Here is a 16175-nt window from a genome sequence, read left to right as displayed (position 1 = left end):
ACACTACCAATGTTCTGCAACATTAGTCCTGATTCAATACCTAAGCGCTCTATGTGATCATTTACAAATGATAAGGTTTTCATTATTTTAAGGTTTTCTTTAAGTCTTCATTTTCAAATGCATTTCTATTCATTTTTAACTTAAAATTGTCATTTGTACAATGAGTATACAAGACATTGCATTTTTCAGCACTGAATAGATCTGCTAAGTCCCACAGAAGAATCGGTGCGTATTGCTATGTCCCTGTCCTGGCTTCTTTCAATATTTTACTGTCATCATACTTTTTGGTCATTTTATTGTTAGGTTCAATAATTTAGTGTTTAATGAAGATTGAAAATCGTAGGATCATAGAATGTTTGTGACACAGAAAGGGGGTACTTGTCTCATCGTGTCTGTACTGGTTGAAAATAGAGTCACCCAACCACTCACTTTCAGGCATTTGCAGATTACAGCACTTCAGGTGGAAATCCAGATTTTAAAAATAAATTAGAGTGAATGGAGCACAGCCCCATGGAATCTTACTTAACAGCAGCCTTTTTTCCGAGCATTCTCGCCTGTACATTCTTTATCCTATTTGTGAGCCAGATTTTGAATCAGACATATGGCCAACTTAAATTGCTGTAGTTTTTAGTTTAATGAATATCCTTTCAAGTGACACTTTTGTCAACAGCCTTCTGATAATAGGGTGTGCTTGAAAATTGCTATACCATTTCCAAAGACATTAAGAAGGTATCCTAGGCTTGGTACCTGAGTCTTCCAAATTCATGCTATCTGTTTCTCATTAAATACGTATTATACAGGAATTCTTCCAGATTACCCTCAAGAATAGTTTCCCCTATTTTACCTATTACTGATGTAAAACCAATCGACCAGCAGTAACCTGGGTCAGATATGTTGATCTTTGTAACTGTTCAAATCCCTGACAATGTCTCTAATGCTTAATGTTCCTTTGAGCCTCGAGACAGCACTCCACAGATTTCCTCCCTGCTCTCACTCAGAGTTTTATAATTTATGCTGTTTGTTCCAGGATATTTGTTGGTAATAAGAATTAGAAACTGGAATAGATTGTTTAGATCTTTGTACCTGTGCCACAATTCAAGGTAATTGTCAAAAAGCCCTTTTTCATTATCATGGAAGTTCTACAAGATATTGTGTGAGGTATATAGATTAGATACCATGTTAGTGTCAATCTGAATATTGAGTATTGCTCAGAAGCATTTGTGTAATATCAACTGATTATGTTCTTCAGTTTCAGAGCCACCATTAAATTAAAAAATTGAATTTCCAGCCTAATTACAGTATAGTTGTTATGTTTTTGTACAATCATTGGTAATAAACCTTCCATGCCAATAGTTATCCTTCAATTGACATTAACAAAATAGATGATCTGATCATTAACACATTACTTCCAGTGGGAGTTATCTGCAGACAAACTGGTAAGTACATTCCCAACAATATAAGTGTAGCTTTAATCCAGAAATGTTTAATTGGTTTCAGAGCACATTGGGATTTCTTTGATTATGAATGAAATAAAATATATTTTGCAGAGCAAGATGCTTCAAAGCCAAAAAAACGAAGCTGACCTGAACACATTCAATCCATGTGTCATAATACAATTCACACTAAGTTTAGATTTCAGTGCTACTGTCAATACAAACAGGATAGTAGAATTTCCTATTGACAATATTAAGGGAATTTACAGAAAGTGGTAAAGGGCTGATCATTTAGGTCTGAGATGAGGAAACATTTGTTCACTCAAAGGGTTGTAAGTCTTTACTGTTCTCTATCCCTGGGGATTGTGAATTTTCCACTGTTGAATATGTTTAAGGCTAAGATAGAAAGATTTTTGATCTCAAGAAATCAAGGGAAATTGTATGCCCATGGGAATTTGGAATTGAGACTGAAGATTAGCTACAATCTTACTGAATAACGGAGCAGGTTTGAGGAGCTGTATCATCAAAGTCTTCTCATGTTTCTTACATGCTGAAAATTTTAGAAATGAATAGCATGGTTTTTATTTCTTTCCAGGTTATTAGAAAGTGACAGACAATTATTATTATGAATGCCCTATATAAATCAATTTCTTTTAAAGAGCTTTTGCTTTCTGTGATGGCTGTTCTAAGCTGAGAATTTTCACGAGAAAATTAAATGGTTGACTAATATTTAAGAGAACAGTATTTTCTTTAAAGAGAGCTAAAGCAGCCGTTTACAAGAAGGTAGTAAATGATTTGAAAGTCATCTGGTTTCTGCTATGGTTCAGTAGGTTAATGCACCATGTGATGTGACACTGAGCAATACAAGTCAAGATTATTCTATGTTTCATTGCTGCTGTCGTGCATTCATTTATCTGCACAACCACATTACCTAGCTCGGCAAAACTCTTACAAGCTGGGTACCTTTGCTCATGCAAAGTATAAATTGATATCTGCAGAGCCATTGAATGTACAAGTGACCATTTTATTTCGGCCACCAGTGAGCTTTTCCTCACTGACAGTGTGTTTTACATTATTGGCCTACATTGGTCACCCTGTCAGCAGGAACTGGTTGTGGCCACAACAATAAATTTGCAAGCATGTGCTCATGATTAGTTGAATAGTCAGTTAACTAATTAATTACAGAGGTAGCTCAGGCAAATAGCATCTCTCAAACCTGGATTAACATAGGAGAAATAATGGAATAGCAGTGTTTAATGACATAGGGTCGGAGTAGGTGGTGAGAGGTTGGTGTGTAATATAGGCACCAGCATGTTACTGTCCTGTTTATTCAATGTATTTTTATGTTATTCTAGAATTGTCACTGGAGCTCTGAATCCAATCCATTGCATAATGGTGCCAAAGTTGGGGAACCCCTGTTCCTGGACCAGGAAGGATAAGTACAAACATATGAATTAGGAACGGGTATGGGCCAGTCAGTCCCTAGAATCTGCTCCATCATTCAATATGATCGTGGCTGATCTCTTTGGTGCGTTGAATTCCACATTCCCTTCTGCTAAAAATCAGCTAGATCACCAATAATCTATTTATATTGAAGTCAAGTCACAGCTCCAGAAACATAGGGCCCCCTCAGTTGACAGCATTCCTGAGATAAGCTGAATGTAACTCTGAAACATTGTATCTGTTAACACCAGATCCTTTACCTTTTTCTTGGTTTCCTGTTCTGACACCTGTTCCTGTAGTTCAGTGGACTTCAGTCGCAGATGAACATAGCTGCAGATGAAATTCCCAAAACATTATAAACCTTGATATATGATGGCATCAGTATTTGGACCATTCATACATAGTTTCTCATTAAGATAGCACAGTCTGCTTGTGCTTACAAAGAAATCAGCTTTCTCAATCAGAAATCAATGTGCAGCATCATGTTGGTGCACAAGAGCTTACGTTCAGAATTTACAGTCCAAAAATACAAACTTAGAATTAACTACAATGGACCCTGGAATGTGTTGCTAACTAATAAAGTAGGTGTTGATTCTCTATGTGTCTTGAAGAGTACATTAAATTAGTTCTTGAAAGGGGCAGAGATTGCAGCTTTCAGAAGGTACACATTCATACAATCTTCTGGATGAATTTTCAAAATCGTCTGGACAGAGACAATTGGACAGAGGAATTTTACAGAGCCCATTTTCCCGTGACTAACACTGTGTCTTTTTCTTTGATTTAACTTTGCTTCTCAGTGAAGATTGTATGGCCATGAGGAAGGCAATGGTCACTGGATAGCATAGGTCAAAACGCTTCAATCAACATGAAGTGTGGGGTAGGCTGGTCTTTTCTTAACATTTAAGTTCGTATCTTAGTAGGTGTGATCTTCACTGATAAATAAACCTAGTTGGCTATTCGGTGGGGTTGGAGTAATTTGTGATGAAACAGTCTGCTCACTGTCTGGACTCTGTGGGAAGAGTGACTGGATGCAAGAGCAGATGCAATGTCCACTTGATGAGATCCTTAATAAGGGTGTCCATGAAGTTGCATTGACCTCATCCTCTGCAGGAAAAAAAATGAAGAAAATCAACTGCAAAAAGCCTCATTTTTAGCCCATTAATTACTTGATGGTCATTTACAGTCTGAATGATGTCAAAATATGTTAAAACCATTTATTGGTTAAACAACATGACATTATTAAATTAAAAATAACTTCAATTCGTGTTCAAAAATGATGAGAGAAGGGATAATTAAAATGTTGCAGATGAATTCAAACTTCACAAGGAATTACCAGCTAACACCCTAGGGGTCATCTGGTGCAGTGATAGCATTCCTACCTCTGGTCCAGGGAATCTGACTTCAAGTCCCATCTGCTCCAAAGGTGTGTAATAATATTTCTGAACAGAGCGATTAGGAAAATATCTCTACCAATCAATGCCCTGAGATGAGCACACATACAGATAGTAATGACACTATCCGTGATATCCTCACTTTCCTATCATGATTGACCGTTCACTCCCCACCACACCTCATATTTAGGACAGTTCGCTCCTCCATGTGCCTGGCCACTCCCCCAATCCCTCAATTCCCCTAAATTTCTCTCTGTCTCCTGATTTCACTTGCAACCCCACCACCGACTCCCCACCTTGCCACTCTCAATGCAAACTGGAAATTTTCTGCTGCCGAGGACCATACACTTAAACAAGGAAAACCACTGACCTTACACACAAAGCTAACACAGCACATTTGAATAATAATGAATTGGATGCTCCAAGGTCCTTACATGTTGCGATCTCTCCATCTCAACTCACCTTTAGAGAATTGAAATTTCACATCTTGCCTAATTCAGTCAACCCTTGGGACCACATTTCCCTCTCTTCTGAGCTTCATAAAACAAATATCCAAACCCACTCCTGCAAGCAAAGATCAAAAACCAAAACAGAAAAGACTGGAAATAAAACAACAGGCTTCTTAAATTCTGTGTGTATATACTATTGCCATTGGGAGTGGCAGGAAGGATGCAGTTCAAATGAGTAGATCGGGAATGAGGTGGGAACCGTGGAACTGGCCCAACCCAACAGTGCTCCCATCAATTCTATATGATTGCTGAGGGAATGCTCATCTTGTGTGCTTGAGCTATCCTAATGACATTGTTCTCCATGTTAAATACTTTGTGGGTAAATGTCTGGTTGACAACAGTGATTGTGAAACGACCAAAGACACTTTTGCACGGTTTATGCTGGAGAATTTCCTCACTTCACTTCAACACATTTCTCTCCATTGCCAGTCCCCTTACACAATCCCTCACTTTGAACAAATGTTTAATTAATTCTCCTAATTTAAAATGAATAAAACAAACAAAAATGTCCTTTTGCAGTGAGTAGGTTTTCTATTTCCTTATGATTATGAAATTCCACAGAACAGTTTTCATATTAAAGAACGCAAATTCTATTCCTCATTCTCAAAGACTCCCTAGGTTTGGCGGATATGTACAAAGTTGTTGTAATGCAGAGTAATATTTCCAAGTGTAATTGAAATCAATGTGAAAAACAATTTGTTTTGTGCAAAGGTATCACAACATCCATTACCATCATAGCTCCTCCATGGATATTTTTACGTACTCCAATCATTGCCATAACAATATAAGTGATGTCCTTCTCCTTCTCACTCTTCCAGTCAAATTTTGCTACATGGGAGCACCTAGTCACAACTTCCTATTTAACAGTTATAATGTCCTATACCATGAACCTTCATAAACTTTGTGTCATTTCCTTATATTTGTGTCCAAGGTAGAGCAATAACTCTGGCTATTGACCAAGTTGATGGAAATGGAGAACAAAGAACAAAGAACATTACAGCACAGGAACAGGCCCTTCAGCCCTCCAAACCTGTGCTGATCAAGATCCTCTATCTAAACCTGTCACCTATTTCCTAAGGCTCTGTATCCCTTTGCTCTCTGCCCATTCCTGTATCTGTCTAGATACATCTTAAATGACACTATTGTTCCCACCCCAACCACCTCCGTTGGCAATGTGTTCCAGGCACCCACCACCCTCTGCGTGAAGAACTTTCCACGCATATCTCCCCTAAATTTCTCCCCTCTCAGTTTGAACTCATGACCCCCAGTAATTGAGTCCTCTACTCTGGGAAAAAGCTTCTTGCTATCCACCCTGTCTATACCTCAATCAGGTCCCGCCTCAACCTCGGTCTTTCCAATGAAAATAATCCTAATCTACTCAGCCTCTCCTCATAGCTAGCACCCTCCATACCAGGCAACATTCTGGTGAACCTCCTCTGCACCCTCTCCAAAGCTTCTACATTGTTTTGGTAATGTGGCAACCAGAACTACACGCAGTATTCCAAATGTGGCCGAACCAAAGTCGTATACAATTGTAACATGACCTGCCAACTCTTGTACTCAATACCCCGTTTGAAGAAGGAAAGCATGCCATATCCCTTCTTGCCCACTCTACTGACCTGCGTTGCCACCTTCAGGGAACAATGGACCCGACCACCCAGATCTCTCTGTACATCAATTTTCCCCAAGACATTTCCATTTACTGTATAGTTCAAATTGAATTGGATCTTCCAAAATGCACCACCTCGCATTTGGCTGGATTGAACTCCATCTGCCATTTCTCTGCCCATCTCTCCAATCTATCTATATTCAGCTTTATTCTCTGCTAGTCCCCTTCACTGTCTGCTACTCCACCAATCTTAGTGTCAACTGCGAACTTGCTGATGAGGCAACCTACACCTTCCTCCAAATCATTTATGTATATCACAAACAACAGTGGTCCCAGCATGGATCCCTGTGGTCTCCATTTTGGGAAGTTCTCTTCCACTACTACTCTCTTTCTCCTGTTGCCCAACCAGTTCTCTATCCATCTAGCTAGAACATCCTGGGCCCTATGCGACTTCACCTTCTCCATCAGCCTACCATGGGGAACCTTATCAAACGCCTTACTAACGTCCATGTATGTGACATCTACATCCCTTCCCTCATCAATCAACTTTATGACCTCTTTAAAGAATTCTATTGGGTTTGTAAGATGTGAACTTCCCTGCACAAAACCATGCTGCCTATCATTAATAAGCCCATTTTCTTCCAATTAGGTATATATCCTATCCTTCAGTATGTTCTCCAGCAGCTTCCCGACCACTGACTTCAGGCTAATTACCTGGATTATCCCTGCTACCCTTCTTAAACAAGGGGACAACATTAGCAATTCTCCAGTCCTCTGGGACCTCCCAGATGATTTTTCCTTATAAATTAGAAAATAAAGAAGATAAGCATCATTTAATTGTGGTCTTTTCCAAATTTCCATAGGAGGATGACTTAACCAAACCATAAATTTTGAGGAGTGCTTTTACAGCTTGTTGGTGCTTCACTCATGTCATGGAATGATAGGAGAAATTATATGCCATTTCCCACTTGCTATATCCTGATTTTAGTATCACCTCCTTCATGGTATTATTGCTAAAATCAGTCTGTAAATACATAGGCCATTGCTACTGAGCTTTCTAACTTAGATGACAGTTAAGAGAAGCTTTGTCACAGAGAAAATGTTAAAAAGCAATCAAAGTGTTCTTTTTTGTGCTTATCTCTTACAGTGATTAAATAAAACATGTTGGCGAGACTACATGGTTTGTTTTACTGGAACTGTAAGAAGTCTTTAAAAGTATCCATCATGATGAATACAGGTGAGCTGAGTAGCACAGAGAATTTGCACACACAAAAGCGTTATTTTGTGTGCTGGAAGACATTTCTGATGCTTAAAGCACGTAATTTAAAAGGACTATGCGGTTTATTTTGGCGGATCTTGTGTAATATATTGAAGTTTTTTTTAAACTTTGGAACAGTTACAGGGAATTTTCCAAAACCTGCATAAAGTCAGCACAGAATTTCATGCCAGCAAACATTGGAAATTTGGGATTGGAAGAAAGCTGGCAATCCAAACTGAGAACTGAAGATGGGTCACTGGACTTGAAACGCTAACACTGTTTCTCTCTCCACAGATGCTGCCAGACCTGCTGAGTTTCTCCAGTACTTCCTGTTTTTGTTAACTCAGACTGAGCCTAGGCTAATTAGATTTGAGAGTGCTGAACATTAGTCAAAGGATGTATGTTTCACCTTCATTATTTGTGAACATTGTTGCTGGTATTAAAGCCCATTTACTCAGTGTACTGCTGTTACTAAAAGAATCATAGAGTCATACGGGCCCTTTGGTCCAACTCATTCATGTCAACCAGGTTCCTAAACTAAACTAGTCCCATTTGCCTGTGTTTGGCCCATATCCCTCTAAACCTTTCCCATCCATGCATCAATCCAGATGTCTTTTAACTATTGTAGTTGTACCTGCCTTTACCATTTCCTCTGCCAGCTCATTCCCTATACACACTATGGAGGAGATAATTAAATCAGACAGTGCTGGAGAAACTCAGCTCATCTGGCAACATCTGTGGGCAGAAAAACTGAGTTAACATTTTGAGTCCCCTGACCCTTTCAAAGTTTTGGTTTCATTGTCAGTCTGTATTAAGTTAATTGGTTGGAACTGGGCTGGACTTAGAAAACTATCATTGCTGTCAGTGCATCTCGCATCATAGAGGGATGAATAAGCTAGGATTCCTGTTTGGCGTTGTTAACTGATACATCATGCCAACTCAGAGCTCATCATATCCATGACTCACACCTCCTGCTCCCTTCACCCAGTCCCATTAAATTGCTGACCCACCCAGCTCAGGGGAAGTATACATTCTGAAATGCCACCTCCTGTTCCTCCACAGCTGTTGCCAAACCTGTTGAGAATTTTCTGATTTCTATTCTTGACAAATATTGCTGCATGACCAGTGGAGAGTGTGAAGCACTTTGGTAGTGGCAAACTGATGCAGAGCTACTGCAAGATTCCTAATACTAGAGTCGCAATTTGCAACTCTGAGTAAGAAAGATTCACTTTGTTACAGCGAAGGCCATAAACTGACCACTGACAGCCACATCTGAGTTAGGGGTTAACACTGTTAAGCAGAGATCAATAAGCTTTGTAATAAACAATTGATACAAATTCTTCATAAATGAACATTTCAGCCAGGACCGCTGCACTCATTTCATCCACAAAGTGTCCATGGCATGGGATGTTGTATAGTTTATTTTAAATTAAGTTTGTTTGAAATCTTTCCATGTCATCTCTGTGATCTTTGCCAGCATTGGGGGATAGCAGTGCAGTGGTGGATGAGAGAAGTCCATAATGAGTCAATACTGCCACTTCACATGAGAATGGAGCTCCTGGCCACCAGTTCTTTTCAGCCCTGGAGGAGACTGCAATACAATCAGTGTTTACTTCTCAGTAAAACCCGATGAGAAAGGAGACAAGGAGCAGAACACACTCGGGCAGATAAAACGCCACCAACAGCAGAGGCGGGCAGAACACTGATGATAGGAAACTCATGAGCAACTCTGAGCAATGGTTGATAGAACTGTCACAAGTTATAGGCTCCACAATCGACAAGACGGTTGAGCAGAGGGGACGCTGTGGGCAGTATTGACACATTATGGATACCTCTTATCCTTCGTTAGAGTGAGCGCCGTTCATAAAATCCAACAGAAAACCGACAGGTGTTCATTACAATAACCAAAATATTCCAAAATCCTGACGAAGGAAAGATCCGGAGAGATTTCATTTTAAAAAAATCTATAAAGGGTCCTGTGTCATGGGCACTTTGTGAACGAAAGAAGTGTAGCAGTCCTGGCTGAAATGTCAGTTTAATCCGAAAGGATTTGGACCAAGTGTTTAGCACGAAGTGGAACAGTTCATTGATCGTTTCCAAACACTGTTAGACCCAAGTCTAGATCAGAGCGGTGCTGGAAAAGCACGGCAGGTCAGGCAGCATCCGAGGAGCAGGAAAATCGACGTTTCAGGCAAAAGCCCTTCATCAGGAGTGCTGCCTAACCTGCGGTGCTTTTCCAGCACCATTCTAATCTAGACTCTGAGCTCCAGCATCTGTAGTCCTCACTTTTGCACTGTTAGACCCAAACTTGGAGCTAGCTGCATTGTAATGGTTTCAAATGTTCATCATATTCTGCGTTGCAGCAACAGGATGGGGAATTACTTTTAGATGGTGTTGTATTTTAGAACAATCCTGTTTTCTCGAGTCTAAAATAAACGGACCGACCATCCTTGAGCGGTCCAACTGGTGGTTAATCGGTTAGAATCGACTTCCTTCGCTGTTTGCTGTACATCAACGGAACAGAGTATCAATGTAACATATTTAAAGGAGTTCCAATTAGAAGCTCTGAGGGCCTGTCTTTGAGAAGGATTAGCGTTGATATGTTTGTCACATTGTCATGCCTCTGCCTGGAAGTTCACTCGATGCTACAGAAATTCGCCGCGATGACAACGCCGTTCTCATTCTAAACAACAGGATTTTTTTTTGGTTCCCGTTCGCTTTCCTCTGGGTTTCGGTCGAGTTTTATAATGCGATCGGGAAAACGAGAAGGAACATTACCGACTTAGCTGCAAAAATACAAGCCACTGACAACTTTAACCACAAGTCAGCGAGTTAGGGTCAGCAAACAATTTGAGTGGCGAAAGTGGGAAACAGAATAAAATCGCTCTTGTGTATGTACCTCGGCCCTTGACATCCAACCGTTTTAACTATTTGAGGGCATTTGTAATACCCTGAAACTTTATTTTTAACAGAAGAGAATTTTTTTATTTCACTGGCTGGTTGAAATCCGTTTAAAAGTGGCTTTGAAGGAAAGAGGTGATGAATTTGCTTCTTGGATTAACATCATGAAATGCCCTTGTCTGTGTGCCTTTAGACCGTGTTAAAAACCTCTTGACGGAGTGTATGTGTGTTTTCAAGTTTGAAGTGAGTCGTGTTGTGCTGTGTGAGAGCCCGGCTTCTGAATGGTTAAACCTCACTAATCACATGTAAATAGCATTGACACAGCTCCTGTCAATCATCCCAGGGCTCTCCAATGGACTGGACAGAGGGGGATATATAGAGACAGAAGGGCGATTGGTTTGATAGTGTGGTTTTTTTTTAGGCTGTATCGCATTATGGCTATTCCTCAGCTGGGATACGGGGATGTGGTCACTGCCGGCAAGGCCTCTGCTCTGAGCGGTCTGCCGGCTGTGTTGGTGGAGAGACAGGCGGCGATGCTGGCCTCTCCCGGAGCTTCTCTCAGCCTTGGAGTACCCCCACCTCTCCATGCTCTCCTAGCCCGGTATCCAGGTACATATCCGATTCCACAAGGATACAGCCTCCAGCCTTATCCCGATCTCAGGCACCTGTCCCATCTGGTAAGGAAGCTGTGCCCATTTGTATTGTAAAGAGTTTGAACTGTAGTTTGCTCTCAGTCTGGTAATTAATCATACTTGCAGCGGGAACAAGGCGAGATATTTCTCAGAGCGAGGGAGCTCACTGATGCCCTGTCTGTGTCTGACTTCAGCACTTCCACTCTGCCCCACTTCGATTCATCCTTTCACCATCTTACATTCTCGGCTGAATTCGAACTTTATACTACTGCGAATCCGACATTTTACTGTTTTTAATTAATATAAAACAAAATCATGTTAACAACGTCGCTCCGGGTTTAACTCTCAGGAGGCTACTTAACATCAGAGTCCCAGCACAAGTGAATACAGTGTATAAATGTATATAGAATACCTCAATACACCCACCAACAAGGACTAAAGGAATACCCTGCTGACTTTAATACAGTACAGGAAGCTACATTCTAAATGGTACCTTCAAATTGTCAAACTTAAAAAAAGTTTGCTTAAAATTAACTCCTAATTTGATAGCTTTGGATATTACATTACGCTTTACTCATGTTAGCAAATGCATCTTTTTTCATAAAACTGACTGGAAAATGTTGGAAACATTTAGCTTCAGTGATAGATCCCGTTAGCATTTTACTGCAATGTCATTTCAACACAGAGTTTACATATATCAATGTAAGAGGCCAGGTTTAGCTGTATGCTGGTCTCTAGCGGAGGATCCGTCTGGTTAGAAGGCAGCACTTCACTGTGTATTTGGACAGGTAGGTACTGGCAGCATTTAGGCCAACACTATGAAGTTGGGTCTCTGTCCGGCCTATTTCATGTTTTTTTTTTAAAAAAGATTTAGAACACTTGACAAATCTTCGAAGTGTAGAGTCTCACTGCCCTGTATTTTGAAGCTTTAGGTCTGGCAGTAGGTCATCAATGATTGTTAATTTTAATTTCTTTTTGATCGATTAGTAAACTCGGCCCCTGACTTCTGATAGTTTAGACGGATCTATGCATCCAAACAGAGACTGTGGAGTTCAAATTAGACTTTAACAAAGGTGTACATAATACAGGCGAATGGAGGGATTTTCATATAAAAATAGGCATTCAACTTTAACTGATTGGGATGTGTGCTTTTTATATCATATTTATAGAAAAGTTGAAAGAATTGTGTACTCTTGTACTAAGACGCATTGTGACATTTAGCACTATTCAAATGAATCGTGTTGCAATCTGAAGTCTTAAAACCTGTTGCGCATTTTAATTAAATGTATTGGATAACCAGCGTTTGCTTCTGATTTCCAGGGGTCTGCCTATGATCTGAAGGCTGGATGTCTTTACTCCCAAGCAGGTTTCTCGCCAGGCGGCGCCCTTTACTCGCCTTACCGCCCCATACCCCACGGGGATCCGGGCCGAGCCAAGAATGCCACCCGGGAGAGCACCAGCACCCTAAAGGCCTGGCTGAATGAACACTTGAAGAACCCTTACCCAACCAAAGGCGAGAAGATCATGTTGGCGATTGTGACCAAGATGACCCTGACTCAGGTCTCCACCTGGTTTGCCAACGCCAGGAGGCGGCTAAAAAAAGAAAATAAGATGACCTGGGTCCCCAAGACGAAATCGGACGAGGAGGAAAGCGAAAGCGACGAGGAGGAAGGCAGGAAGGAGGCGGTGGAAGGGTTGCAGGATAAGGAGCAGCAGAAGCCGAGTGGGCACCAACTCGATGGAGACCCTGGACACGGAGCTCGAGCTGGCACCGACTGTGAACGGGGCAACGATGTGAGGACAGGCTCGGAAGGGAGTGAGGGAGAAACCCCAGAAAGGGGAACGTCCGAGGAGCCGGGCGCCCTGAACAAAGCAAGCAGCCCGGAGAGGAAAGGCGGCACTGCGCCAGCGCTCAAACCCAAGATCTGGTCCCTGGCTGAAACGGCGACCTCCGAGCACGGGAGGAGCAACCGCGGGCAGGCGGGCACCGTCACTCACTACCAGATCTGGGCAGGGAGCTGCTTCACAGACGGACAGCTTGTGTTCAACAGCCATTCCAGACTGGAGCCCAAAAAGAGAGACATTGCAGGTATTGACCAATGAAAAGGGACAAAAGGCGAGCCGACATCCAATGTGCAAAGTGAAAGTTTTGGCAATTTCCTGATGCACTTTTCATTTGGGTTGATGTGCTCTCTGTGTCTGTCTGTCGGTGGACGGCGATGGGGCTGTGAACGAGAGCGATTCTTCACGTGTCTAACTGTGTGCTCAGTACCTGGGGTGTGAGTGCAGCGGACGGGGAGGGGGGCGGTCTCTAAGATATTAATTTATAGTAATTATCGCGACCTTAATACAAAGCACCACAATTAATAACAAGCAGTACAATTGTTTTTCTTAGAACAGCCCAGGTAATCATTTCTGTACAATGTTAAAACACACGCCTCAATCTGGGTAAAGTGGAACTTTCAGTTAAAATATGTAAATATTCTAAATGTCTGCTATCGACATGTAGGTGATTACAATACTTACAGTTCTATAAACCGACTGGCTTAATAACAGAGTTCAAATTTGACACAATGGCCAGGTTAAATTCGCAATAGAATGAAAGAGATCTATACTCTCCTCATTCATTTACAGGGTCACTGATAGTCAGTGTGCAACATGTGTGAGTGTCGGCCTTTTAAAAAGGGGGTTTCAATATATATATATATCTGGGATGTTTTTACTTATTGCTGAGCCCCAGTTCCAGTGAAATCTAATCCGAAGATGCTGACATGGTAGGTATCACCGCTACAAAAGGGTTTAATGCTACAGAGGGCGTTTATACTTTTTAAAAAACTTTTCACGGCTTGGCTCATAGTTTCCTATTTCAACTGCCTTTGATCAATGTTAAATCAGTCCAACTTGTAAGAGGTAGCACTGAAACAATGACCTTATATAAACTGCCTTCTTGAAAACCACCTCCAGGTGTTTCCCTCCCCAGAGATTTTTGTTTTGAAACGTAAGGTGAACGACTCAAATGATCTATTTATCAACACGACAGTTTAAAGGGAAAACAGCCAAATTCCAGATAGGGCACGAGATGAGGAACACTTGTTTTCAAACAATAAAATCAATCCTAACAGTCGACTAATTGGAAAATACTCGTATGAAATTACATCTAAAATCCGTAGTTTCGTGAAATAGAAATTGCTTCTGTAACATATATGTGAACATTACAAGGCAAAAGGAAACAGTGGGGATATAATGTGTGCATTTTCTCCAGCGTCCGTGAGTTTCTAACAGGTGACCTCCTCCCACAACAGCATCTCTGTCTTTTCTGACCATCACAAATCTTAAAACAAGCTTCTTCAGTCTCTAATGCTTTTCCAAACAACAATTGCTGCACAGCCAGTTAATGATCTACTTACTTCTTCCCAATCCATTTCCATGTTATAAGGAACCACTGTTTCCAAATGTCATAAGCAAGTGGGGAATGAGCATCATTTAACATAAATCAGAAGTTTTCTTACCTTGTCATAGTTTATACGGTATGTTTTGTACAATAAAAAGAAGTGTTTATACGACAAAGAAACTGTGAATAAACATTGGCTGTAAAAACGTTATATTTTGTCTAATAAACAAAGCAGAGGGTCTATCTCCTTGGCTGCGCCGTTGTGACAATGTCGCCTTCTCTTTGAGGGATGCTCAGGAGAAAACGAGACCAGAAGCGACCTCTAGTGGCGGTATGTTCCAGAAGCCACTGAACTCCTGGAGATCTGCACATTGGAAAAAAAACTAGTAACGCTCAAAAAACAAAAGGTTCATGCATCTGTCCAATTGGTTGTAAAACCCAACTCCCTCAACAGTCCTTTAGGAAGGGAAAGGTGCCGCCTTTAGCTGGTCAGGTCTGTATGTGATGCCAGCTCTGACAGTTGTCAAAGGAGTTGAGAAGCCACTCGGTCGGATAACACTGTTGCCAGCGGTTTCAATGAGGAAAGCCGACTGTCACCTTCTCAAGGCATTTAGGATTGGACAATAAGCCGTTCCTTCACCACCCACAATGCATAATAAAAAGTACATCAGTGAAGTAAAGATTTCAAAATACGTGGAAACTGAACAGGAGCATTGTAACCAAAGCATGACAGTGAGCCATAAGTGGAGAGATTGGAGCAAATGACTGAACATTTGGTGAGAGATAGATTTTTAAAGATGGTGGTAAAGAAGGATGTTGACTTTGAAAGGGATGCAATTCCAGAGCAGAAAGAATGACCACCAATGCTGGAGTAATTAGGACTGGAGACGTTCAAGACGCGACAGTGGGTTGGAGGAGATCACAATAGGGAGGGGGCAAGGCCATGGGGATATTTAAAAACACAGGTGAGAATTTTTAAATTTGAGATGATGTTTAACCCAGAGCCAGTGCAGGTCAATAATCAATGATGGGTGAATGGCATTCAGTGTAAAGAACAGTAGAAGTCGGAATGACTCTATATTTATGAATGGTTGTACATATCAGGCTGGCCACAAACGCATTCAAAAAGCCCAGACTGGAAGTAATACTGACGTACGAGGAGTTCCACATCAGGAGAGTTGAGGCTGGGCAGAGATAGATGATATTAGAGATGTAAAAATAGAATAGGATGGAATCAGTAAGATGGAAAGTATTAGTATTGCCCAATATTTATTCAGAGGAAATCAATGCTTTCCCAGTTCTGGATGGTGGATAAAGAGTCCAATAATTTAGCAACTGTGAAGGGGTAGACAGAGGGAGAGCGGAGTGTCATCAGCATATATGTAGAAACTGACATTGCATTTTCAGAGGATGTCAGCAAAGGTCAGCATGTAGATGAGAGACAGTGGAGAGGGAAGGATAGACATTGCAGAATGAAGTCGAGAGTGTGGTGCTAGAAAAGCACAGCAGGTCAGGCAGCATCCAAGGAGCAGGAGAATTGATGTTTCGGGCCTATGATGATGAAGGGCTTATGCCTGAAACATCAATTCTCCTGCTCCTCGGATGCTG

General features: G+C 41.2%; 1 protein-coding gene and 1 long non-coding RNA gene across 2 annotated transcripts in view; one reads left to right on the top strand and one right to left on the bottom strand.

Annotated features, from left to right (window-relative positions):
• Positions 1-5903, bottom strand: part of LOC148147663 (uncharacterized) — a 28641-nt gene extending 22738 nt beyond the window's left edge. Inside the window, exons 1-2 of the long non-coding RNA XR_015759608.1 lie at positions 4256-5903; positions 3137-3980 (exon numbers count right to left, since the gene is read on the bottom strand). This is a non-coding gene — a long non-coding RNA (uncharacterized LOC148147663). The remainder of the gene's footprint in view (positions 1-3136; positions 3981-4255) is intronic.
• A 5075-nt stretch (positions 5904-10978) lies between these two features.
• Positions 10979-14778, top strand: LOC122547231 (iroquois-class homeodomain protein irx-1-B-like). The gene is made up of 2 exons (XM_043685874.2): positions 10979-11221; positions 12497-14778. Exons 1-2 carry the CDS (start codon positions 10979-10981, stop codon positions 13277-13279), a joined length of 1026 nt encoding a protein of 341 aa, XP_043541809.1. The 3' UTR covers positions 13280-14778.
• The last annotated feature ends 1397 nt before the right edge of the window (positions 14779-16175 follow it).

The sequence above is a fragment of the Chiloscyllium plagiosum genome, unplaced genomic scaffold, assembly GCF_037043375.1.
Source record: "Chiloscyllium plagiosum isolate Xiang-an unplaced genomic scaffold, Cpla_swu_hap1 HiC_scaffold_15, whole genome shotgun sequence".
NCBI lineage: Eukaryota > Metazoa > Chordata > Chondrichthyes > Orectolobiformes > Hemiscylliidae > Chiloscyllium > Chiloscyllium plagiosum.
This window is presented reverse-complemented; position numbering and strand designations above follow the sequence as displayed.